The following is a 27,392-nucleotide window of genomic DNA, read 5'->3' on the forward strand; positions in this document are numbered from 1 at the left end:
TGGCAAAGGACTTACACAAAACAGTTCAATAAGACAAATGACCCAAGTTAAAAATATGAAACAGGTTTGAATAGAAGATATACAAAAGCTCAGAATCACATTTTAAAATTCTACACATTGTTAGTCATTAGAGAAATGCAAATTAAAACCCCAGTGGCTATAATTAAAAAAGACAGACAATAACAAGTGTTGGTGAGGATGTGGATAGAAATTAAATCCTCATATGTTGCTGGTGAGAATGTAAAACAGTACAGTAATTTTGGAAAACATTTTAGCAGTTTCTTAAAAAGTTAAACATAAACTTACTGTATGACCCAGGAATTTTACTCCTAGGAATCTACCAAGAAAAATGAAAACCTCCAATCACACAAACACCTGTCCACAAATGTTTCCATTCAGTTCAGTTCAGTCCCTCAGGCGTGTCCAACTCTTTGAGACCCCACGGACTGCAGCACTCCAGGCCTTACTGTCCATCACAAACTCCTGGAGTTTACTCAAACTCATGTCCATTGAGTTGGTGATGCCATCCAACCATTTCATCCTCTGTCATCCCCTTCTCCCACCTTCAATCTTTCCCAGCATCAGGGTCTTTTCCAATGAGTCAGTTCTTCGCATCAGGTGGCCAAAGTATTGGAGCTTCAGCTTCAGCACCAGTCCTTCCAATGAATATTCAGGACTGATCTCCTTTAGAATGGACTGGTTGGCTCTCCTCACAGTCCAAGGGACTCTCAAGAGTCTTCAACACCAGTTTAAAAGCATCAATTCTTCGGCACTCAGCTTTCTTCACAGCCCAACTCTCACATCCATACATGACCACTGGAAAAACCATAGCTTTGAGACGAGATGAATGGTGGAGTAGAAGGATGTGCGCTCATCTTTTTGTCTCAAGCTTATACTTTTTCCCGAATGACTTGTTTTGGGCAGAGCAGACAGATGCTCCAGCTGAATCCACATGCCCCTCTCTCTCCACTTCCATTTGAGGTTGATCATTTTTCCTTCACATTTCTGGAAGCACCTTCTCTGCTAGAACGCTTAAATAATTGTGTTCAAAGCACACATCCATCTTCTTGGTAAATATCATCTTTGATCCAAGTTTCAGAAGTGTGGTGTTTGAGGTCCTAGAGTCTTCTCAGCTTTGCTGTGATAACGTTTGTGAGGCTATGTTCCCTGGTCCACAGTATGGCTTTTTTGAGGATTCCCCTATGTTCAACCAGGCCCCTCCTCTGTACACTGTCTGTTCTTCATTCTGGGGCTTACTGAAACATGCCAGGTCAGGTTGAAATCTATAGATGCTGGTTGCATTCTGTTAATTTGTCTTCATGGCTTACTAATTGTGAGCCACAGTCACAATCAGTTAGTAGGTCACTGCCTTGGAGACCCTCTTACACGGTGTATCAGGGAACTCACTCGGTAATGTTCATGGGTTCATCATAGAAAACAGTATAGGGACAACAAAGCTCCCCCTCAGGAGACAGAAACAGTGAGCTTTACACAATGTATGTTACACCACTGTGAAAATTCACGAACCTAGATATACCTAAATATGATATGGGTAAACCTCAAAATATAATGTTGAGAGAAAATCAGCAATTTACAGACTACACACAAGGTAGCATTTTTATAACACTCAAAAACAAGCTAAATGAAACGTTTAGGGAAGTATATGCTCAGTCACGTCCAACTCTGTGTGACCCCATGGCCTGTAGCCCACCAGGCTTCTCTGTCCATGGGATTCTCCACCAAGAATACTGGAGTGGGTTGCCGTGACCTCCTCCAGGGGATCTTCCCGAGCCAGGGATCAAACCCACGTCTCTTGCATCTCTTGAACTGGCAGACAGATTCTTTACCACTAGTGCCACCTGGGAAGCATGCATATGTGTTTGAAAATAAGCAGAATACATCATGCGAAACGCCAGGCTGGATGAATCACAAGCTGGAATCAAAAGACTGCCAGAAGAAATATTAATAAACCTTAAGATATGCAGATTAAAAAAAAAGATATGCAGATGATACCACCTTAATGGCAAAAAGGGAAGAGAAACTAGAGACTCTTGATGACGGTGAAAGAGAGTGAAAAAGCTGGCTTACAACTCAACATTCAAAAACTAACAGCATGGCATCCAGTCCCATCACTTCATGGCCAATAGATGGGGAAAAAATGGAAACAGTGAAACTCTTTATTTTCTTGGGCTTTAAAATCACTGCAGATGGTGACTGCAGCCATGAAATTAAAAGGTGCTTGATTCAGAAAAGCTATGACAATCCTAGATAATGTATTAAAATCAGAGACATCACTTGGCTGACAAAGATCCATATAGTCAAAACTGTGGTTTTTCCAGTAATCACTATGGATGAGAGAGCTGGACCATAAAGAAGGCTGAGAACTGAAGAATTGATGCCTTCAAGTTGTGGTGCTGGAGAAGACTCTTGACAGTCCTTTGGACAGCAAGGAGATCAAACCAGTCGATGCTAAAGGAAATCAATCCTGAATATACATTGAAAGGACTGCTGCTGAAGCTGAAGCTCCAATACTTTGGCTACCTGAAGTGAAGAGCCGACTCACTAGAAAAGACCCTGATGCTGGGAAAGACTGACAAAAATGGGGATGACAGAGGATGAGATGGTTGGATGGTATCACAATAGACATGAGTTTGAGCAAACTCTGGGAGATAGTGAAGGACAGGGAAGCCTGGCGTGCATGCAGTCCATAGAATCGCAGAGTCCATGCTACAGTCCGTAGGGTCACAAAGAGGGACACGACTGAGCGACTGAACAACATGCTACCCCAGCACTCCCCATCCACCCCTCAACCCTCACACTTAAACATGTTACACCCTTGCACATTGACCCCTAATCTCATCACCTGCCCTTCCCCAGTTCTTGAATTCTGTGTCTGCAGGGGAGGTCAGTTCTCAGCAAAGTCCCTTACAGCCCCAAAACTGGACTCTCTCGTCTTCTCGCTTTGATGGAAACCCATCTCTCTCCCAGGGCGCTGCTTCTGGCAGCCTGCTCTCATATCCCCTACACCTGGCTGGGAAACAGGTATCAGCTGGAGGCTGCTTCTGGGCCAACCTCCCTCGTGCTTTCAAAAAAATCCCTGTGTTCCAAAGTTCAGGCCATCAAGCTGCACCACTGGCTACCCTGGGTCATTCCTCCTCTCTGTAGCTCCTGACTCTTTAGCTCCTGACTCCCACTCTTTCCAATACTACTCCTGGGAGATTCTGGGTGACTCCAGTATCTGTGTACATAGTCCTCACAGCACCCTGGCCTCAGGGTTCCTTAACTTCCTCTCCTCCACAGTCTCTGTCAGCACCCACGCCCGTGGGCACGCGCTCAGCACTGTCCAGTAGGACTGTGATGATGGAAACATCCTGGATCTATGCAGTGCAGTATGGTGGTCATTTGTCACATGCAGCTTTCACATGTGGCTAGCCTTACTCAAGAACCACATCTTCACTTTTACTTTCCGTTAATTTACATTTAAGTAGACACCCAAGGCAAAAGGCGAGTGTGTTGGAAAGCACAGCTATAAACTTGGCCATGATCAAGTAACTGGAAACCTTCCCGAGTCTCCCCCAACACCCTTGGCCTCTGAGTCATCGTAAGCATACATCTGCATCCATTTCCTTCAGTGCTCTATAGACATTTCCATGGTTTCTCAGGAGAAATTCATCATTATTCTAATTATTATTTTCCTATACTAACTTTTTCTTTTTTTGCCATGCATGATGTGGTATCTTAGTCCCCCGACCAGGGATTGAATCCTGCAGTGGAAGCTTAGAGTCCTAACCACTGGACCACCAGCAAAGTCCCCTTTTTTCTCTATTTTGGGTCTCATGGAGTTTGACTATATCTGGCAGAGTGTCTTTGAATTTGTTTTGCTCAGAGTTCGGTGAGCCTTTTGAGTCTGTAAAGGCATGTGTTTCATCCAGTTTAGAAGGTGTCTGGCTGTTATTTATTTCAGTGTAGTCTCTGCTCCATCATTTATCTCCTCCCCTTCTGGGAGTCTTTTCACACAGAGGTTGGATTTTTAAACATTATACCACAGGTTCCTAAAACTCTATTCATATTTTTTGTTTTTCTCTCTCGTTCAGATTTAATCACGTTTGATTTAAAAAATTATACATTTGATTATAGATTATATCCACACAATGGAATATTATTCAGCAACAAACAGGAATAAAGTAGTGACGTCTTCTACAGCATGGATGGCCCTAGGGAACATTGTGCTAAGTGAAAGAAGCTAGTCATGTTTATATGAAATGGCCAGAATGGGCACATTATGTAGAAACAGAGAGTAGATGAACAGTCCCGAGTACTTGGGGTGGTGGTGACGGTAAGTGACTGCTAATGTATATGGGGATTCTCTTTGGGGTGGCAAAAATGTTGAGGTACAGTAGAGACCCCAGGACTTCCCTGCATAGGAAAGACACCCTGGAGCAGGAAATGGCAACAACCCACTCCAGGATTCTTGCGTGGGAAATCCCATGGACAGAGGAGCCTGGCAGGCTATAGTCCACGGGGTTGCTGAGAGTCTGACAGGACCGAGCACATACCCATGTGCTCTGACATTAGACTGTGATATTGCCCAACTTTGTCCATACACTAAAAACCACTGAGACGCACCCTTCATTCACTTTATGGTGTGTAAATCATACCTCAATGAAGCTCTTTTTAAAAAATAGTATGAGTTGCATAATTAAAGTTACAAACATTTAATTCACTCTACTTGGCCAGTTGCCTTTTGGATCAGCTTTCCCTGTTCCATCTGTGAATTTTCCTCTACTCCTTGCATACACTGGATTAGCAGGCTGCTTGCAATTGCTTTAAACACTCCTAGGATCTGGTATATAATCCATTAGGTTGTCTTTAAACAACAGGGGCGAGCTTTCTTCCCTAAATTCTAAAAATCTTGACCAAACTCACTCTACAACAAATGAGATTCCCAAGATGACAATCGGAGGTTTCTTGCAAAGTAGACATTTGCTGACGTAGTGCCTGCTCAAAACTGGATTTTTCTTCCTAGCTCATTGACTTCTGTTATACTGGGTTTTCGAAATCCAGTTAAAACCTGTGATTTGTTGCCTGAGAGAAAAAGAAAAAATAGTTTAGACTGTACTAGGACATATGTAGATACTACTTATTACATGCTTAGCTTTCACCTTCCCTAAGTTAACTCATTTTAGTCTGCACAGTCAACCTGGTAGCAGTGCTGTTTTACTAAAGAGACACAAAGATGTTAAACCTCACCAAGGTCACTCACCTACTAAGTGGTGGAGCAAAATCCTACACCAGCAGCACGGTTCCAACGTCCAGAGAAAGGTTGGCAGTGGGTCACCAAATTAACTAACCTTTTCCCACTGCACTAATTACTTAACTCAGAGGTTATTTATGAAATTCAATTAGATGGTTAGTATTGATGATACACCACCAAACCGAAACAACAGAAGACAGGGTTCCTGTTCTGGGACTACTCAATCTACTTGATGGCAGACCCATCAAGGAAACCATGTAAGGAAGCCTGCCCCTGAGACCCAAAGTCTACGTGGACTGGAGGTGTGTTTTCAGGGTGAGAAAAGATGGCACTGAAAGGCCAACATTTACTCCAGACCATGTGGGAGACCTGGGTTCGATCCTTGGGTTGGGAAGATCCTCTGGAGAAGGGAAAGTCTACCCACTCCAGTATTCTGGCCTGGAGAATTCCATGGACTATATAGTCCATGGGGTCGCAAAGAGTAATGTGACTGAGTGACTTTCACAGAAATGGCTAGTGCATAAGCGGAGTGGTGGAAGGGACATGGTGTCCTAGAAGGGCCATGGTGTGCAAGGGTGTCCAAAGGGGTGGGTGGGAGTACAGGTCAGGCTGTGAAGCACTCCCATGTCTTCAGAACATTCCTTAGACCCCACACATGATTACGCTCCCTCGAGCCCAGAGACGTTTGTTCTCACCTCACCTGCCGAGATCTAGTCTATTGCAGGTGTGTAACCCCACTGTAAAAGACCTTTAGTGCTCTGCAAAGGATGGACATGAAAATCCTGTATCACAGAAAACCCCCAGCTCCAGGACTTAAACAGCCGTGTGACCTCATGGAAGCTGCTTAATCTAACCCCGTTCCTTCATCTAGACACAGAAGATTTCTGCTTTTGAGAGAAATGATGAGGCCATACAAAGTCAAGTATATAAAGTTCTGAGTGCGCTGCCCATAGAGACTACATACAAGTAAGACACGACTGTGAGATTCAGATTTGCACTCCCTGGTGCTTCCAGGACACCGGCCCACGTTATGCAGTAATGTTACCCGAGTAACACCTGTGGTGTGTGCTCCAGTAGGCACACTGCAGCCAGGCTCATCCACAGTGAGAGGCTGCAGCAAAGCTCATAGAAGGTGATGCTGCCTATCTTCTGATAGACCGTTCCAACTCGAATATGTCCCACACAGAAATATCCCTACTGCAAAATTTCTGGAGGCACCATTCAGATTCTCTTGCTGCAAAGATACTATTTGAGATTGTTGTTTAGTTGTTGTGTCTGACTCTCGCGACCCCCGGGACTGTAGCTCACCAGGCTCCTCTGTCTATGGGGATTCCCAGGCAAGAATACTGGAGTGGATTGCCATTTTCTTCTCCGGCAGATCTTCTCGACCCAGAGATCAGACCCATGTCCCTGCACTGGCAGGCAGATTCTCTACCACTGAGCCACCTGGGAAGCCCCTATTTGAGATCAGTAGTACATTAACTTGGGCATACTATATTATCACAAAAGAACAGTTAATCTACATCTGTAATAATGTGAATGACCTTGTACTGACTGTAGGATGAAGACCCTCAGTGAGAAATAGAATTAAGAAGCTGTTAGGGGAAACCATCAGGGAGCTCACACACACTGTAAAACCTTGCTGAAAGAAAGGACCTAACAAATGCACACACCAGGTTGTACACAGAAAGACATTGATTCTCCCCAGGTACAGATTTTATTTGCATAAGCCTAATTTAAAAAATCCCCAAAGTATTTTTCCTATGAAAAAATTGAACTTGACGAAATAGATATATCCTAAAGGTCCTAGAGCAGTCACCCAGCACAAGGCTCTACAGGGTCAGGGACTGCACCCAAGTGCCTCAGGTAGACACAACCCTCATACGACCACATGTCTTTACTGTCCTCATTTTGCAGGTGCCGAAGCTGAGTCTAAAACAGAAACTTGAAAAGAATAAATAAATAAATAAATTAAATAAAATAGAAACTTGCCAGAGACCACACAGGTTCCAGGCAGGAATCTGAAGCCGAGCTGACTCCCAGTCAGCTAGGAGTCATCCGTTTCCTAAGAAAAATGTTACATTATGCTACCTACAGACATCATTAAGAAAAAAACTCCCAAGTCATCTGGTATAAAATGGACACAGGATATTAATATGCAATTATATTAATATGCAAATGACTAACATTTATGCTAAAAAGCTCCAGCTCACATGGACTTAAAGACTGATGGTTATCTAGGGCTGCAGACAGGAAGTGGGTACTCACAGAGCAGGAGCATCTGTTTAAACAGCATTTATGGAAGGCAGTCTCACATTAAAACATACATTCTGTATGCTTCTTTCAGCAATTCCTCTTCTAGAATCGATCCTAAAGAAGCATTAAACATGAGCACCAACTGTCACGTTTAAGGATATTCACTGCAGCTCCTTCTGTAAAAGTGAAATACTGGGAAGAACAGGGAGCAGCTAGAGCGGATGACCCGGTGTCTGTGCCATGGTCAGTCAGCAAAGAGTCAGTTTCCATGGCCTGATGTGCAGAGATGTCCCTGATTCGCCATTCAAGGAGAGACAGGCAAGTCACGGAGTACAAAGACTTTTAAGCCACTTGTTAAAAGAAAGGAAAAGGATCTAAGAGAATAAAATGTAAGAAAATGAGAGAAAAAGAACGAACATCTGTACACAAGTTGAAAGGCATTCTTTAAAAGGTCTGAAAGGATACACACCAAACTACGAAGAGTGGACACTGTGCGGAAGAGAGTCAGATTGGGGCCCAGGAGTTGAAGGCAACTTTCAATTTTCACTCAATATTTTTGTTTATAATTTTAAATGTTATAATTTTGCAAAGACAAAAGCGAGTGATGAAGTACTTGCTATCTTGTGCTCAGCCTTCTTTGTTTTTTAAAAAGCAAGATGTATAAACCAGTGAAAACAAAACACTAAAAACCAACCAGAGAATGAAAGAGGAAATAAGGAATAATAAGGAAATTATGTGTTAAGAACGACTACTGACGCCTATAAAGATTCAAAGCAGCTGACACAGTAAATTTTATTGTTTACATCATGACAGGCTCTGGACAGAGTAGGGACACAGTGAACACGGGGACAACACATTTAAACTCCTGTCACAAACAGATTCATTACAAAGTCCCAATGGTCAACATATTAAAATGTAAAATACAAAGAAAAAACCCAAGAAATATAAATATCCAGATTTTTTGCAGCACAATGCAATGTCCTTTTAAAAAAAAAGTTTGCTGTAATTGTGTATTTAATTAAACACATGTTTTCCTACGCTTCCCCAAAACTTGGATCTGGGAACTGCAGTATTAGAGAAGTATGCAAAAAATAAAAACAACTTCAGTGCTCAGAAACAAAGCATTTTCCTTATTTTAATGCATCAAGGTGCAAAAACTTCAACTCCAAAAGCCAATCATCGATATATGCAGATAAATAAAACAGACTTGACAACACTTTTGTCAAACCCAACTAACATTATACTAAAATATATATATATGTATATATATTGTATGTAATACCTATTTTAGAAAAAAAGGTGCCTTGGTGAAAATGATTCTGAAAATATTCACTTGATGCACATTATGTACAAAACCTTCTATATAAAAAATTAAACTATTTTCAATGAAATTCCATGTTCAGCATCTCACCTGAAAACTGTACTTGAAAGATAAATAGGTCTACATAACGGTTTCTGTCTGAAATCATGGCTAAGGCAGTTCTCTTTCCAAGGGCTCTCTTTTTCACCCACTCTCTATCACTAATACTAATAATACACAGATGCAACCTGACATATCTCTGTGTTATTATCTGGAGCTTTCTGTTCACTGTTAAAACAGGGGATAGTTTACTGTTGCTACAGAGAATACTTTTTTCTTAAAATATACCATTTCTCTATTTCAAATTATGTACTTACTTAAGACATAAAAGAGGCTGATAAGCCATTCCATTTGGTGTCAATATCAATAGCCCTGTAAGAAAGAACTCTGTATTGGAATAGCTAGAAAAGTTTCCACTAAAATAATAGTGCATCCTACACCTGCATAGAATCAATTTGGCTCCAAAGCTCTTTGCCCCCAGACACCAGTCTGGAATTCAAAGGTGCTCCTGAAGGTTCATCTTGGATATAAGAATACATAGGGGAGTGAAGTTGTTGAGAGATATGTCTGCTCAGTCTCACAGCAGCCTTCAACAGGAGGAGCTGCTGAGATTAAGGTGGAAACAAAAATGGGGAAGACTGGGGGCAATGTTGTTGAGTTGGCCAATATTTACACCAGTAACCATTTCACTAAGTCTTTAAGCAACTATAAGACCTGGTACCTCTAGCTCCTCATTCTACAAGCACTGAGGATTTGAAGCATAAAAGGTGAAAAATGGAACACCCTTAGAAAAGGGGAACAGTCTGAGGCAAAAGTTGTAGGTCTGTAAATATATAATTCATATGCACACACGGCTGTGTGTATTATCCTGTATATATTTTACATACATATTCACAAGATGCCCTGCAGTGTAGTTCAAAAGGCCTTTTGTCAAGGAACACACAGATTCTAATATAGGCCCTAGAGTTCAAAACATCCATATAAGAAACAACTGTGCATATATTCACATAATGTAAACCTTATCAACAAAAACATTGCTAAAACACTAGGTTAAATAGTAGTAGGTTTTATCAATCAGTGATGTAATAAGAGTATTTCTTACACTGAGAATCAAAATAATGAAAGATATACAACTAGGTTTCAAATTCACAAGAGAAAAGTTGTTTAGCATGGCAAACAAGAACAGAGTTCAAAATTCCAGAAGTAAGGAAAAATATCAAAACTTTATAAATCTCCTGGGATGCAATTTATTTACTGCATCAACTTTAGAAAAATAGACTCAGAGAATGAATGATGCTGCTATGGGTTCTCTCAGCACATCAACCCATAGGTTTATCTTTTTCCTCTTTTGTTTCCAGCTGGAGGTTTCTTCAACTGAAGGAGTTGTCCTCCTGTCCCAAAGCCTGCAGAGGCAGGATTGGACACCCCAAATGTCAAACCCGCTGATGCCGTGATGCCAGGATTGCTGAAGTTAAACCCAGATGTACTTGAGCTGCCAAAGCCTTATGTTTAGGGAAGAAAATATTCATATCAGAAGTTAAGTCACAAAAACAAATGTAAAAAATGGGGATAATTCTCTAGCTGAAAGAATATATAACCCATGAAAACAGCAAATGTCTTAGCCCTAAATTTCTAACATGGAATTTTACAGGAAAATAATTTAGCTGACAACTAAGTGGCCCTATTATAGACACAAGTTGAATGATCCAGGGCAAGAGAGAAACCTTACACAAGTAACTGAAATCAACAGAAAACTTCAAGTTGGCAGTCACTTTTCTTAGCTAAATATGGCAAGATGCCTTCCTCCTTAGCCATCCATATACACTTTATCAAAATGTAGAGGAGAGACTTTCCCGGCCTTTGGACCCACCCTCGCAATTCTAAGTCCTCTAAGAAAGCCTCAAACCACAATTTTCAGGACAAAGAACACATGGAAGAGCAGTACCAATTGTTACTATTTTAAAAGAGCCTTCACATAGTTAAGATCAAATACTGCCTAGCTAATTAATGTTAGCATCTAATATTTAAATTATAATCCTGATACCACTGAATTCTATTACTTCCTAGGAACTACTGATTTTAAACACTACTTAATTTAAATGGAATTTCCTTAAAATTTCCTCAATTAACAAGTTAATCCACATTAAACTGCTGTTATTTTAGGCATGCTATTAATCCCTAAGCATTGTACAATAAAATATGTCATTATTGGGAATTCCCTGGTGGTCCAGTGCTTGGGAATTCACCACACTTTCACTACCAAGGGCCTGGGTTCAGCCCTGGTTGGGGAACTAAGATCCCACAAGCTATGCTGCGAGACTACAAAAAGTAAATGAATTAGAACAGGAAATAAAATATAACAAGTCATTATTTATAAGTATAGAAAAAATGCAAAAGCAGATGGAATTTGGAATTCTCTATTAGAAGTGTCAAAAGATTATACCTATTTCAAAAGCAAAGCATCCAATTAATAATCATTTGTAGGACTGGTATTCTTAAAATCAGAGGGACTTGCAATTTATATAATGGTATCGCTTCAGGAGAACAATTATTCTCCTGAATGAATAACGATAAAAACTGGGTTAAAACTCATAGTGGGTTTATTTTTGTAATAATGAAGAAAAACTATTTAAGCATAAAGCTAGTCATAGGGTTCAAAATAATGTCTACATAGTTAACAGCATATGTAATTATTTACTGTATCAAACTTAAGTTGTTAGAAAGGTTCTACTAACCTGACCTTCAGCATATGAGAGAGAAAGCTATACGAATATTAGGTTTGTAGGCTTCATCCAGGGGGTAGAAACTAAATCGGGGATCCTTCTTGATATTGGAAGTAACAACACTTATACTTTTAAAATAATGCACCTAATGGCCTGAAATTCAGGCTAAAACACACAAACCTGCACTAAGACTTCCTGAGGGTTTATTTGTTGTTCCAAATCCAAATGTGGAGGCCCCTGTGGTGCTGCATCCAAAACCAGAGCTAGCTCCAAAGCCTAGTGGGGGTGATAGAGAGACACATGGAGGTAAAACACAGGTGAAAGGATACTGACAAGCCATACCCAGTAACAAACAGTGTTGAAACCATGGCCCTATTGAGGAGATCTGCTATTTACCATTTTGTCTAAGACTTCTGGAAGAACTAGATCAATTCTCAAATAAAACATTTAGATCTGTTTAGACTAAGCTTACAACCCCTCAGTAGTTTTTAAAGAACAAAGCCATAAGAAAATAAGAATAGTACTTTCTCTCCCAAACAGACTAGAAATTTCAGTGACCATTCAAGTATGACTTTCCTCAAACACATATACATATATCTATAGAGGTTATTTCATTTTGGAAAGAAAAAAGACTAAATTCATAAATAAGCACATGCACAACAATTTAAACCCAATGTACCACATAGTAATTTTATTCTCCTTTTTACAAAAACACTTTCACTTAAGTTCACCACTGGGAAAGTGCATGACCACATGAGAGTCAAGTCACTAATTCTACGCAGGAAGAGCAGGCTCTTGCAACATTACCAGCAATGCAACACTGAGAAATTGGGAGTAGGGGCAGCGTGGTTTCTCTGGTAACAATACTAGTCACAATTTAAATAAAGAACATGTATTCATCATACATAGTTCTAGAGCAGAGTCTGCTAAGTACTTGAAGACTTGTTTCAAGTGCTCAGAAAATGAAATTCAAAATCATCTTTGGCTACTTTATAATAGTTTATCTAAATTATTGAGTTTGATAGTATTATTGCCTGTAACTGTATGAAATATGGTGAAAAACGAACATAAACCACAGGAATTATGCTGTCTGCCATTAATTCTAATAATTCCTAACACAGTCTAATATATTACATAACCATATAGCTAACAGGCTTCACCTCTTATGATGATATATTCTAACGGCAATACTCATTACATGACAATGCACCTGTCAAAATACAATCAACCTACAATTAACCACACCAGAGAATTGGGAATGCATTTGTACTTCAGTATATTTTGCAGAAGACTTACCTTACTAGTTACGTTATAAAAACTATTGAAATAAACAGTTGCTTATGTATAGAAGTATACATAAAGGCAAATAGGCCAAAAGTGCTTAGAAATGGACAGAAGTTGGGCTGTTCAATTTATGATAAAATTATTTCCCCATTTAAAGAGCTGCATTTTCAGAAAAGAAAGATGATTAGGAGAATGTCTGTCCAGAAGTAGTTTGAACTCCAACGAACTTTTTAAAGTTAATTTAATAAAACTAAGCAATTTTCAAGTTCACATTTTAGCATATTGCTTTGAAAATATGAACACCCTTACCATTTGATTTTAATACATTTTTATATTTACTATTCACAGAGATGAAATGATTTTTAAAATTCTAGATCTAATAATTTTAGAAAGCACTGATATGTTTAGAGAATCTTTTTTTTTTTTTTTTGGCCAGATAGAACCTTCACTTCCCAAAGAGCAGATCCTCTTAGAGGTTTTTACAGGCTAGTAGCAATTCGAATGTATCATAGTGCAATGCAATACGAGAAAAGTTAAAGTGTACCTCCAAGGTTTGAAGAACCTAGGCCACTTGACTGCAAGCCAGTGCCAATACCTGAGCCGAATGGCGCTCCAAAACTAACTCCCAGAGATGGCTGTGGCCCTGGTATAAAAAAAAAAAAAAAAAAAAAATGGGGGGGAAAAAAAACAAATTTGCCTTACTCTTTCAAGATTAAATTTCTTTATGAAATTAATTTTAAAATGAACAGTCATTATTTTTAACAAATCCTATTTGCTAAAACTTAGTTTTCAGGATGTCTCCCCAGCCTAATTTATCTGTCCCAGCAGATTTACCTATTCAAAAATAAATTAAAAAAAAATTAACTTGTTCACACTTAAGACAAAAGAGGCTTACCATACGAAAAGAGTGTTAGTTTAACCTACTAAATAATTTGAAATCTTTAATGTATTGTAAATTATAGTTCTTTTAGTTTCACTTCTAGAATGATTTTAGATCTCCCCAGTTGTTTTCTGTTAAAATTAGTTGCTGTAATCAGTAAAGGTTTTTACTTTTTTTCTTTTTAAAATAAGCTCCTTACTGTTAGAGTCAAGTCCCAATTGATCAAAAGAGACTGACACTAACATGCAAAACCATCATGTTACTTCATAAGTGTAAGTACCAAAAACTGGGCATGACTTCTTACAGAAAATATAAATGATATAAATAAATAGATAAAAAACAAGACAATGTTTTATTTTATTAAATTTATTGTTCATTTTAAAGCAAATCAATTACACAGTAACATGACAATTCCAACTTGTTCACAAAAAGTGATAATTGAGTTCTACTATTAGGCTCTGCTACATCACACCACTTATCACCCGATTAAATAAGATAGAGAATGAACATTTACAAAGGCACTGCTGTGTACCTTGACAGATTCAATACATTCAAGATTTCAATTCAGAAGTTTCTTCTCAACATTTTGGAAAATGTACTCAGATGCAAAATGATTAAATCATCCGTTTCCCATTTGTTAAAGATTTTGGCTGAGTTTGTTTGGCAAGAATAGCATCAAACTTACTAGCCTCTCTTTTTTAACTACTTTTTTTTTTTTAAACTAAGCAGAATACAAAAATCTAAAAATCTCTCATTTGATAATTTATGAAAATTATTTGATAAATTTCATAGTACAATCTTCAGTCTTATCTTTTTCAAGCACAGTGATCAGTGCATCTCAAAGTTGAGGGAACTGCCAAAGTAACATACAGACTGATATTTAGACTTCTTAAAGAAATCAAAGCCTTCAAGTTGTTCAATGAAGAATGAGGTTTCTTTATTCAAAAAGGTAGTGTAAAATTATAAAACATTAAAGAAAGAAGAAAAAAAGAAACTAAGAAACTACATTTTGCTACACTGGGACAGAAACTGGACTTTCCAAATAGCTTCTCCCCAGAAAATAAAGAAACACCAACAGTAGCCAGAGTTCTTACACTACTATTAAAAAATAAATTAGAAAAGATTTAAATTTTTACATCCAGTTTGAGATCAACTTGAGAATAAAATACCTGCCTAGCAGCTCTTTTGTAAAATGTTACTATATGAAAAAGAAACTAAGCATTTTACCTTCTTATTTCTAACAGAAGTATTATGTAGAAAACACACATCCAGTTTAACATTGAGAGACTTAAGTGTCACGTGTTCATAGGAGGCACTGCTGGTGGAAGACCCTAGAGCATAATGTACACCACAGCCCTCAGCCCTACAAGTCCCAAGAGTTACTCACATAACATGCTTTTCGTTGTGTGCGGGTCTGCTTTTAAGAGCAACTCTAATCATTAATATTCAGGATATAGGTAATCAAGAACTCTAAGAATGACAAGACTTTCCATTGCACAACAGGTACATGATATTTTGAGTTTTGTACCTTCACACAAATTCTGAAGGCAACATCATTTATAAAACTAGTAGGCAAATGTATAACATTTTTTAATAGTAAAAACTCATGATAAATATCTCCCATGCCAAAGTATTAGCATATATTACACTCTGGCCACCATATAAATTAGTTTCACTATTAGAAGCAGAATCTACATCCTTCAGGCAAAGATTACGTAAACAAGTCAAGAAATCTGTCTCAAAATCTGAATAGTCATTAGTCATTCAATGAGAGGCTCTTAGTTCCATAAATAATACCCAGTTAGTAGTAACATATCCCAGTGATTGCCCAAAGTGAAACCTTCATGTAGAGTAACATTTTACAAAAGTTACTGTATAATATATTCACACATAACAAAATCAAGTTAGCACTTTAATTCATATTTTTCAGGATAAATTCTACTTTCTTAAAAGTAAAACTGAATTCACAGGAAAAGGACTAAAGTGCTAAATTTTTCTTTTATTATAATTTTCAATGATCATTCAAAATACCTAATGTAATTAGGATGGTTATTCCTAAATCATATTTTTTTTAAGTAATAATTTTTCTTAAAAAAAACAAAAACTGTTTTCCCCCAATTTGAAAAATTTTACTCATTGACTTAGTGGGGAATGCTCCTTTGGTTATTACATACAACAAAATTGTAAAACCACAAGAAACTCAAAGGAAGAAGTTTCCTATTTAGCAATACACCTTAAATGTCCAAACCTACACTAAAAGCTAGAAAGTAGGAATTCCTAACAAAATGTCTCAGCTCTCCTTAAAAACAGCAGTTAAGTCACATGAGAAAAAGTCTTTTTATGTAAACACCACGAACTTTTAAAAGCGTCAAAACACAACAGCAAAACTTAATCCCAGTTCATTAGCTTAAAACAATCTATCCTAAGTAAAAATTACACTGAAAAGCCTAATGTCAATATCTTAAGCTTTTTAAGAGGCTTCAGAAGCATGGTGGACAGTGTGCTCCAGATCTGCCAGCACGTAATCTATCCACATACAAAGTTAATTTCATACATAAATAGCCTGTGGAGTTTGTCATCAATTCTCTTCAGCTTTCAGAAGCAATAACCATAAATCACACAGGCCTTAGGTCTATTACATGTATTTTTTCATTAAAAGACATTGAAGGAGGATCATGAAGTCACTTACATCCATATTTCCACCTCCAAGAAAGACTACACAGAATGCACCTTTAGAAGGTAGCAGCTTAAGAAGCAGTCTGCTTTTTTTACATTAATAAAGTCAAGAACCTATATGCAAACAGAAGCAAAGCCCCCTGACGACTCAAACCTTGCACAGACCAACAGGGTTGACTAAAAACAGCATACAAGCCTCACCCAGCTTCATCTAGATGGTCTTTAAATGCTGTTACTGGCACTTAAAAGATTTCACCAGTCACAGGACATAAGAGACAAGACGCGGGTACAAAGTGCAATGCAATAAAGAGGGCATTTCTAATGGGCTGCATGCATCTAACGGCTGCTCAGTCTCACTCCAGCGGTGGGTGACGCGACTAAAGCAGCGGATCCTGACTGACCCAGACAGGCATAAAAGGATGGGCCACGGAGCATGGAGACCCTCGGAGAAACAAAGGGGAACCAAGAAGACAGCACAAAATGATCACTATTGTTCAGCTCCTCAGTCCAAAAATCCATACAATGCAAAATGAAAACACTGTAAGACTATTTAGGTTACTAAATTACAATTCCTGCCACCTGATCAGAAAGCTCTAGATGGGCTTCACAAATACAGGGAAGGTACAAGGCAGTCAGTGTCCCCAAAGCCTGGCGATGGTCCGAAAGAACCAAAGCACATGAGCAGAGGGTGCTTCAGGATGGTTCCTCTAAGTTAAGCTAATATTTTCCACCACTACAGAGAGCACAGACCGCATCTCTACTGTTTACCTTGCTAACCCTGGAGTCTGGCACAGAGGCAGCACTCAAAGAATGAACAAGTATCTTCCTAGGGACAAGTATCTTTCTAAGCCCAAAATGTATGCAGGGAAACCTACAAACTTCTCAAGACTGCCTACATAAGAAAATATATAAAACAAAAATCCAACAGGTGACTTTACCTCAATTTTAGCATACACCACAGAACATAATTCCCTTATTAACAGCTTAGATAATTGACTTTTCTCCAGTTCTACTGATTAGAATAGAAATCTCTTACATTTAAAGAATACCTAACCAAGTCCTGCTCTCTGGTCTATTTTAGAATCAATATTTGCTCTGAAAAGTAAACTGGTACTACAGTTAGTTTGATGAGCTGGTTAAATAAATCATCAGGAGAAACGAAGGCACCAGTACAGGGCTGATTCGATTTCTAGCCACCCCACAATGACCCGCTGGGAACCAATGCCACAATGACTTTTTCCCTCTGTAATATAACAATGCAGTCCTACACCCTAGCCAGCTAGAGAACTACTACACAGTGCTGGTGTGGACCACTGTCCACATGGGTCCAGCCATGGAACATGGGGGATTTGACATAAAGCCATTATCAGCCATTCACTGATGGTTAAGTCAACTCTGCCATCTCTTTAAGTGTGAAGAACAGTTTTTTAAATTGCCAGCAAGAATGCTTCTCCTGTAGAGGCAGCCTGAATGCAATCTAGACGTGCACAGTTTTTGCTTTTGCACACTATAACTTACTACCGGACTCTATGGAACTCTCAGAAAGACACACGCTACAGAGTAACTCATAAGCACTATTCAAAAATGTATGAATGAGTAAAAAAAATCAGTTTCCATTAAGACTGTATTTCTCTATGTCACACTTTAAGCCTGACAAAACAAGGACTGCAGAAATAAAAAGACAATAATCTCTGAAAGACCCAGGACCAAACTACACACGCAGAACTGGACCACAGAAATGTCTCTCTCATAGGAAGTGAAATTAAACCAAGGACTACAATTATCTGCTTTCCAGTATCACCCCAGTTATTTCATCTGCTCCTCCCAGCACATACCTCATGCACAATCCAGAGCAATTCAAAACATCTTTTTCCTGCTCTTGCCACTGTTCTGTTCATTTTGAAAGGTATCCAGCATGTACCTTCTTCTAAATTTGGTTAAGAAGGCCTGTTCTATTTTCAGTCATTATACAAACCTACCGCTCTCAACACAACTTCAGTCAAAAAAGACATACTTCATCCTGAGTATGCGCATTCTGTAACCACTGCATGCGAGAACACACCGCCTGTCAGCATCACAGAGAGAAGAATGCAACCTCTGGCTACTTTACCTCTGACTTTAAAACAATATATGATACAGCCACAAATTTAGAATCTGTTCTTAAATGTAATTCAGTAGTGAAACACCATGTTCTAAAGGGCATTTATAGCAACACAGCAAATAACATTAAGTAAATTCACAATATTCAGTATCTAATTGATGTATAATTATTGCTAAGACTACCCTGTGTTTTTATCAGGTATATGTTCATAATTGTGTCCATCACAATTTTTAGACTGTACTGGAACAGTTACTCAGAAATTTCTTCAGTGCTAACACAAAAGGAAGACTCATAAAAATGCACATCAGTGTTCTGCACTTTAACAGTAAGAAGCTATAACTTGAATGCATTCAGACCTGTAGCAGGCTGCTGCTGCTGTGTAAGAGTTGCAGCCATGGCAACAGCTGCTGCGTTTGGCATGTTGCTGAAGGGGGTGGGTCCAGTAGTGACTCGGGGTGCGTTCTGCCACTTCTTGGCTTCTGCTCGCCTGGCTTCAAACACATCCACAGCATCTCCCAAGAACATTTTCCTGTAGCCAAGGTACTGTTCTTTGAGCACCTACAGAAATGAAAAATAGAACATGTTAATCACGTCTTGTGCTGACTTTGACAATATGAGCGTGAATATAACCATGCAGTAAGTTAGCAAAGACAGATCAAAAACACTGCCAGCATCATATACTTCATCTAACTTGCCAATCACAGTGCTGGCGCTGCACATGCATGGTGTGGGAAGTGGTGAATTTGACAGTTCTACCACACCTTTGTATAGTGTCTTCCTGCTTTTAGCCATATGTCTTTACAATCAACTGCCTGCATATTCTGGCTTCCTGAGGCCCTCTTTAAAATAAGAGAGCTTGCAGACAAGCAGAGTAGTATCTAAAATTCCATTTTAAATATACTAGTTTTTCATGACAGCTTCCCCTTTAATGGCCAACCTTTGGATAACCTAGATATAAACAGCTTAAAAAAAAAAAAAGCTTACTAAATACATACATATATGTATATAAAATATATGTTAAATACCTTTTAAAAGGTGCAGGTGACACATATTAAAATGTCACCAAAGCAAAGAGAGCTTGGAGGGTATACTTTATCAATACTGTTTGATTATTTTACAATGAGAATAACATGGTGAAAGTGAAAGTCGCTCAGTCGTGTCTGACTCTTCGTAACCCCATGGACTATACAGTCCATGCAATTCTCCAGGCCAGAATACTGGAGTGGGTAGCCTTTCCCTTTTTCAGGGGATCTTCCCAGGTCTCTCACACTGCAAGCAGATTCTTTATCAGCTGAGCCACAAGGGAAGCCCAAGAATACTGGAGTGAGTAAAGCCTATCCCTTCTCCACCAGATCTTCCTGACCCAGGTATCAAACTGGAGTCTCCTTCATTGCAGGCGAATTCTTTACAAACTGAGCTATCGGAAGCCCAAGAAAAAATTACCAAGTTCATAAGATGGGTAGGATTACCCAACACAACACCTTCCTTAATTAAGGCTATGAATAGGAATAGTTCTGTTTCACCCTGGAATTATTAAATACTTTCCTTAAGAGTTTAGATTAAATAAATCAGCTTTATACTACTTTTTATATATCTGAAAACTTTCATAAGACAAGGAAGAAAAACATCTGCACAACACAGACTTCAAAGTGCCAAGACAGAACCACCTTCAGCACTTTGAAAAACTAAACACTGATTACAAAGTTTCAAGAGAATTTAATAAAAATCCCTCCTTTAAAATTATTTTTTAAAAATTAAGTTATTTTAAAGATTTGTTTAAAAATTTTTAATCAATCAAAGCAAAAGGTCTGAACTATGCTATCACTTCAAAAATAGTATGATTTAAGTGGTTAATTTTAAAAAATTCTATCACCATGCATCAGAATAAAAATGAAAACACTGGTAATCTCCATGAAACTCTAATCTATACAGTTAAGAATTTATCTAGATTCAAGTTTGGACGCTTTGAATTTTAAAGATTTTCTCTGACCATATATAAATCCAAGAAAGACCAATTATATTTGCTTGATTGGTAAAGTATACCTATATTTAGCCCAAGTAATTTTTAAAAATGAATGTCTTACACAATACTCAAAATATTCAGTGGCAAATTTTTTATTATTTGATAAATACAGTTTCCTGTGTTTAGAAGGGACAAATGTTAGCAAGTTTTTTTATGAAGGGTCCAATAAACACTTAAAACACACACAAAATTCAAGCAATGGGAAATGATTCTGCTACTAAGAATATTTACCTTCTATAGTGCTATAAGAGACGGAAATAACCAAAATGTCAAACAAAAGACAATGGGTTAAACAAACTACACATACATGCAACAAAATTTTTGCTTAACTACTAAAACGATGGCAAACAAGTACATGTATGAATGTGGAAAGTCATTTACAATATGCTGATGGAAAAAGTTAACACACTTCACACAACACTTGACCAGTTGTGTCTGGGCATATTATAGATTATTTCAGAGTTGGTCTTTTTCACTTACAAGTAATTAGAGCTATTTCTGTGATGAGCATGGACACTTTTGTCCTGCAAATGAACAAATACTTCACTTGGTGCAGATGTCCAGATAAATGAATACGGAATGAGAACTCACCTTCACATTTTCATGAATAGACTGAAGCTGTGCAGCTAAAGCTACAAATGTTTGATAAATTTTCTGCATAGCCATTGACAAATCTATAAAAGAAAATCATATTATCACACAAATACATATATAACACAATCAATATTATTCTTTTTACTTGAGTCCATTTCTTGGTACGGTTAACGTGTAGGATGAAAGAAATTACACCAATACTGCCAAGGAAGAGAGAAGACAGCAGAGCAGACTGAGAGAAGGACTTCTCTCTATCAGTAATCTGGGGGAGGTGGGCCCTAGGACATGTGCCCATTATATCATAATCGTTCATAACAGCATTTTATATTTGTAAGAAATAAAGATCTAATCAATGACTTTAAAGGAAACTGTCTTATGGCAGCTTAAGACAACAACTACTAAAAGCACTTAAAAAAATGACCACAGAAAGCATGTTACCTTGTGGGGTGATATGTGAATTGTTCGCTTGGGTGGCAAGATGGTTCTCCAGTTCCTCAATCTGCTGTCGGTACTGTTGGAGCTGCACCTCAAACTGCTGAACCAGGATCCTGAAGTAGCTACACGAGAACATTTACCAAGTCAAACCAGTGTGAAAACACTGCTTCCTTCATATTCAAAACTCCAACAAAAACAGGCCTCTGTTTAACTATGGCCTTTGAATTAGTCTGATGACACAATATACCTTTAAGTGACACAAGTATTACCGAAACAAAATCTCAAATTTATAAGTTATCAAGGTATCAAAAACAGATTCATATCCTTACTCCAATCACAAAAAATCTCAATTAAGGGATAATCTACAAAATAACAATATTTTTTTTTAAATGTCAAGGTCATCAAAGAAAAGACTGAATAAATGTTGTAGACTGGAAGTGAAATAACAACTAAATGCAGTGTGAAAAGAATCCTAGAACAGAAAAAATACACTAGTGGAAAAGACAGTAAAATTCAAGTAAATTCTATATTTTGGCTAATGCAGCAGCAATGTGAATTTCCTCTTCTTGATAATTTTTTATATATAAAAATTATTTATAAGCTGAAAACACCACAGGGTACTACAGAAGTATATAATTACTATTACTATTCTGATAAACATAACCAGAGAATGCTAGAAAGATAAAAAGAGACCTTGAATAGCATGAAACACAGTTGGAACTGATTCTATAAGAAATGGGGAACTGAAAAAGTTTTTACAGTGGAAAATCATGATTCAGTCCATTTCAGAATTAGCTCTGATGGCAGTATGAAGAACAAGACAGCAGGATAAGATACTGAGGAAGTCCAGCAAAGCAGCTCACCCCATGCTCATCTGAGTAAGGCAATAGGAGTATCACCATCATTGTCACTGCCTGAGTCTGACCACTACACTGTGGTTATGAAAGAGAATATCCTTATGTTGAAGAAATAGACTCTGAAGCACTCAAGCATTCAAGGGCATCATTCTGACAAACAATTCTACACAGGGGAAATGTGTTTATAAACATGGACAGCAAGGAACAAAACAACTGCAAATTAAAAACGCTAACATGCGGGGAATCTGGGTGAAAGATAGGTGAGAATTCTTGGTTTTATTCTTGAAACGTTTTTGCAAATCTGAAATCAAAACAAAACTTAAAAAAAGAATAAGGGACCAGGAGTCCAACGAACCCCACACACCCAGAAGCTCAGGACTTCCATCTCCGTGCCTCAGGCTCCCCATCTTAGACAGGACTCTGACAGCTGAAGAGGATTTGCGCAAAGTCAGATCCGGCAGTAAAGAGCCAAGCCACCCAGGTGGTGTATGGCAAGCATCTGACAATGTTCACTATTATCATCTTGCATAACACAAAAGGATATGGAAACAGACGATAAGATATATATCACATGTGTGGAAACTAGATGAGTATACAAGCTGGTACAGGGGGATTTTTCAAGCTGCTTATCTACACTTCACAATTTTTCTTCCTGTAGATTATTATGTATGCAAATAAAAGCTATGGATGCAAATAAATTTATGGAAATAAAAGGGTTAAACTACACTTAGTATGCCCTGTTTAAGGAAGAGACTATCATAATATTTTTAAACTGAAAGTACTTATGGTATAATCATAAGTTCATAAGTTTCTAACACCTGCACAACGTAATCAAGTGGAACAGACCTTATAAGCAATATGAAATGCAACTGCAGAAGAGTGCTTAAAAGCTCGACCTTAGCTTTCACTTACCCTTCAGTAAAATGGGAGTGATATACTTTCTCAGAATTATTATGAGAATTAAATTTTTAAAATTCACACAAAGTACCTAGACTTGCTAAAAAGTGAACTAAGAAATCCATGGCCTGTATACGGTTTTTATTGTTTTGCTATTTTAAAGACAAACATTTATTTAACTTACTCAGCAGGAGCTGTATTTTCATGTTGCAATCCAGGTGGTGTTTTCTGGGTTCTTAAAGCTATTTCAGCATTTTTTAACTCCTAATATAACAGAGGTTTTAAAAAAGAAAAAGCCAGTTAAAAGTCAAGCTAAAAATACCAACCATCTCAGGATTTCAACAAAGCCACTCTCAGAGCTTCATATGCTGTGAGAACATATTATGACTGAAGCTCCTTCACAAGGCGCTGAAACCTCCTTTCAGGCAGGACAAACTATAGTTTCATGAACAAATTTCATAATAAATGTAAAAACCGCTGCTGTTCTATCTTAAACTATGCATTTATGTAGGATTCATGAAGTTTATTCATCCACAGATACAGACATTACTACTTAAAACCTATACTATATAACCATAGAAAACACTGACGTAAAAAAAACAAGATAAATAACCCTGAGGATGATGACAGCAGCAGCACTTCCTGTGCACCAAGCCCTTTGCTACAGGTTCTGCTTCTCTAACCAACGTCACCTCAGGCGGCTACTGTGGAAAATCACTGGGTTAATATATCTAGATTGCTTAGAATACTGCCCCATACAAAGTAAGCACTCAATAAAAACCAGTAACTATTACAGTAATTTAGAAGTACATGTGCTATGTGGTTTTCTTATGCACAAAACTTCATAATTTTAAAAAGACCTATTTCTATTTAAAAAACAAACAAACAAACAAATGAAAAACCCTACAACAAAATGACACTCAAGTTTACCTGAGCGGTTTCTATTTTCAGTTTGTCAATATTGAGAGTGTTCCTCTGCAATCCACTGGCGGCCAGTGACAAAAGCTGCTTCAGAGCTTTAATATCTTCCTGGACTTTAAGCATTGCTTTTGAAGACATTCTACTAATTTCTTCTTGAACCTGTTTTTGTTCCTTCACAAATTTCCTAAAAAAAGAAAACTGAGTTTTTTAAAAAAAATACACCTTTGGTTTTCTACAGAAAAAAAGTACATTTACCACATGTAGGTCAGAGTTTTAAGCCCAAGTGTTTTGAGAAGCAACTATTAAAACATTCATCTACAGTTCACAGAATGGCAGTTACAGAATTTTAATTCCTTCATTCAATTGCTCTGCTTCTTTACCTTTTACAGGCATTCCAATGTTCCCCAAGTTTAAATGCTCAGGAGGAGGAGGAGATGGCCCCCCTGAAATCCACACCCACCCGCCCACGTTGGAGTCTGACTTAGCTCCTGATGCACTTACTGGAGGTTGTCGACGTCCTGGCAGATGACAGCAGGCAGAGTCTCATCCTTCAATGCTTTACTGTCCCTGAGAAAGATGCCACAGGCGCATTAACATCCGAGATCATAAGAAGCTGGCAGTTGAATTCTACTACAGTGTGTTAAAGCATGTGAAAACAGAGCAAATATTCCTTATTTATAGCTTTCCTGGATGATTTTAAAGTTCCTCATAAAGAGTAATAAACTTTCTGACCTACACAACAACTAACAATTCACTTGACATGGAGATTTCTAAGAAGACTGGCATTTGTTACAAGTACACATAGATGCATTTGACTAAATGTTTCAGAACAAAATCAGAGAATACTGCAGGTGGGATGAGATATTAAACTAAGTTTCTCCAGCTCAAAAATCCCAGGACTGACATTTCATTAAGTTCAAAAATATTACAGCATTCATTAAAGAAAGAAAACCTGCCAAACTTCTCACAGTGAGATGCTCACAATACTTTTACTTTATTATTTTATAACTTCAATTTGTTCTTCAACAAAATAAGACCTGGGGGTAGCTGAAAAGAATCATGACTACTTAACAAAGACAGGAATAAATAAAACTCTTCAAACACACAAACACACACATGGAGGCCTTCTCCTTCTTCAGCATCAGGAAGTGAATGGTACTGGCAGAGCAATTTACATATAAAAGAAAAGGTACATATACATGTTTAATTTGTATATATAAATAAAAAGTGGTCCAAGAGTAAAGTCCATGAGTTGTTCAATATTTATAAGAAGGTAAAGAGACACTTTACATATATTTGTGTTTGTTTTTATTATTTGAGGAAATGCCAACTACTTCGTAGAAAGAAATAGTTATAATTTTCTCAAATTATCTTACCTTTCACAATCTCTCCACAGCCTGTTTATTATTTTGTCACAAAAACTTCAAAATAATTTTTCTTCTAAACGTGTGTATGGTTCCATTTACTTCCAACCATACCATTTACTTACAGTTTAATAAGCAAAACTCTTTAATTAAAATATTTTAGAAGTCAAATTATAAACTTACTCTGGTCTTGTTCCTGTTTTATCACCTAGAAAATTGGAAAAGCTTCGTGTAAAAATATGCTATTTATCAGTGTATTCCAAATACAAGTTTTAAGCTAACACAAACGAAGGTAAAAGTTGAAATGGTTAAGGATTTCTTAGACTGCCTCTTAAACAGTATGTGATGTCATGACTTGTCACACTCTAATCACAGCGTTACAGACATATATATAACTGTTTTTATGTACATATAAACAGTTATGCAGCTGATTTGCAAGTGTTTCTTTCAAGGGAAAGAACCTTCCTTTTTCAACTATCTTCCCTGAAGAATCTCCTTGCTGAGGAGTTTAACTCCTAAGAGTTTTATTTGACACTTCTTTAAGGACCTATTATCAGGCTGCTCTATCTGAGTAAAAAAATAAGCTGCTAAAACATCTAAGGCTATTTTTGAATTATGGAATTACTATAAAGAAAATTAAATAAAAACAAGAAAGGACTTTGTGTTTATAATTTTTCATTCAAAGAAAAATAAATCCAGTGCTCGCTTCGGCAGCACATATACTAAAATTGGAACGATACAGAGAAGATTAGCATGGCCCCTGCGCAAGGATGACACGCAAATTCGTGAAGCGTTCCATATTTTTAATAAACTCAAAATGGATTAAAGATCTAAATGTAAGATCAGAAACTATAAAACTCCTAGAGGAGAACATAGGCAAAACACTCTCAGACATAAATCACAGCAGGATCCTCTATGATCCACCTCCCAGAATGCTGGAAATAAAAGCAACAATAAACAAATGGGATCTAATTAAAATTAAAAGCTTCTGCACAACAAAGGAAAATATAAGCAAGGTGAAAAGACAGCCTTCTGAATGGGAGAAAATAATAGCAAATGAAGCAACTGACAAACAACTAATCTCAAAAATATACAAGCAACTTCTGCAGCTCAACTCCAGAAAAATAAACGACCCAATCAAAAAATGGGCCAAAGAACTAAATAGACATTTCTCCAAAGAAGACATACGGATGGCTAACAAACACATGAAAAGATGCTCAACATCACTCATTATTAGAGAAATGCAAATCAAAACCACAATGAGGTACCACTTCACACCAGTCAGAATGGCTGCGATCCAAAAATCTGCAAGCAATAAATGCTGGAGAGGGTGTGGAGAAAAGGGAACCCTCCTACACTGTTGGTGGGAATGCAAACTAGTACAGCCACTATGGAGAACAGTGTGGAGATTCCTTAAAAAATTGCAAATAGAACTACCTTATGACCCAGCAATCCCACTTCTGGGCATACACACCGAGGAAACCAGAATTGAAAGAGACACATGTACCCCAATGTTCATCGCAGCACTGTTTATAATAGCCAGGACATGGAAACAACCTAGATGTCCATCAGCAGATGAATGGATAAGAAAGCTGTGGTACATATACACAATGGAGTATTACTCAGCCGTTAAAAAGAATTCATTTGAATCAGTTCTGATGAGATGGATGAAACTGGAGCCGATTATACAGAGTGAAGTAAGCCAGAAAGACAAACACCAATACAGTATACTAACACATATATATGGAATTTAGGAAGATGGCAATG

The 27,392-nt window shown here is 37.8% G+C and overlaps 1 protein-coding gene and 1 non-coding gene across 4 annotated transcripts in view; one reads left to right on the forward strand and one right to left on the reverse strand.

The window, feature by feature from the left end:
• Positions 1-3,711: 3,711 nt before the first annotated feature.
• Positions 3,712-27,392, reverse strand: part of NUP58 (nucleoporin 58) — a 36,006-nt gene continuing 12,325 nt past the window's right edge. Inside the window, exons 6-15 of one of the 3 annotated variants that reach the window (XM_069602280.1) lie at positions 25,809-25,833; positions 24,763-24,828; positions 24,271-24,445; positions 23,525-23,604; positions 21,590-21,708; positions 21,149-21,231; positions 18,891-19,092; positions 13,422-13,520; positions 11,774-11,869; positions 3,712-5,085 (exon numbers count right to left, since the gene is read on the reverse strand). In XM_069602280.1, coding sequence (XP_069458381.1) covers positions 5,003-5,085; positions 11,774-11,869; positions 13,422-13,520; positions 18,891-19,092; positions 21,149-21,231; positions 21,590-21,708; positions 23,525-23,604; positions 24,271-24,445; positions 24,763-24,828; positions 25,809-25,833 — 1,028 coding nt within the window. In that variant the 3' untranslated portion in view covers positions 3,712-5,002. Of the gene's footprint in view, positions 5,086-8,273; positions 10,373-11,773; positions 11,870-13,421; positions 13,521-18,890; positions 19,093-21,148; positions 21,232-21,589; positions 21,709-23,524; positions 23,605-24,270; positions 24,446-24,762; positions 24,829-25,808; positions 25,834-27,392 lie in introns of those variants that run through there. The other 2 variants (XM_069602278.1, XM_069602279.1) reach the window with 2 other exon arrangements.
• Positions 26,324-26,430, forward strand: LOC138446997 (U6 spliceosomal RNA). The gene has a single exon (XR_011259634.1). It is a non-coding gene; the product is annotated as a U6 spliceosomal RNA (small nuclear RNA).

This window comes from Ovis canadensis, chromosome 10 (genome assembly GCF_042477335.2).
Source record: "Ovis canadensis isolate MfBH-ARS-UI-01 breed Bighorn chromosome 10, ARS-UI_OviCan_v2, whole genome shotgun sequence".
Lineage (NCBI taxonomy): Eukaryota > Metazoa > Chordata > Mammalia > Artiodactyla > Bovidae > Ovis > Ovis canadensis.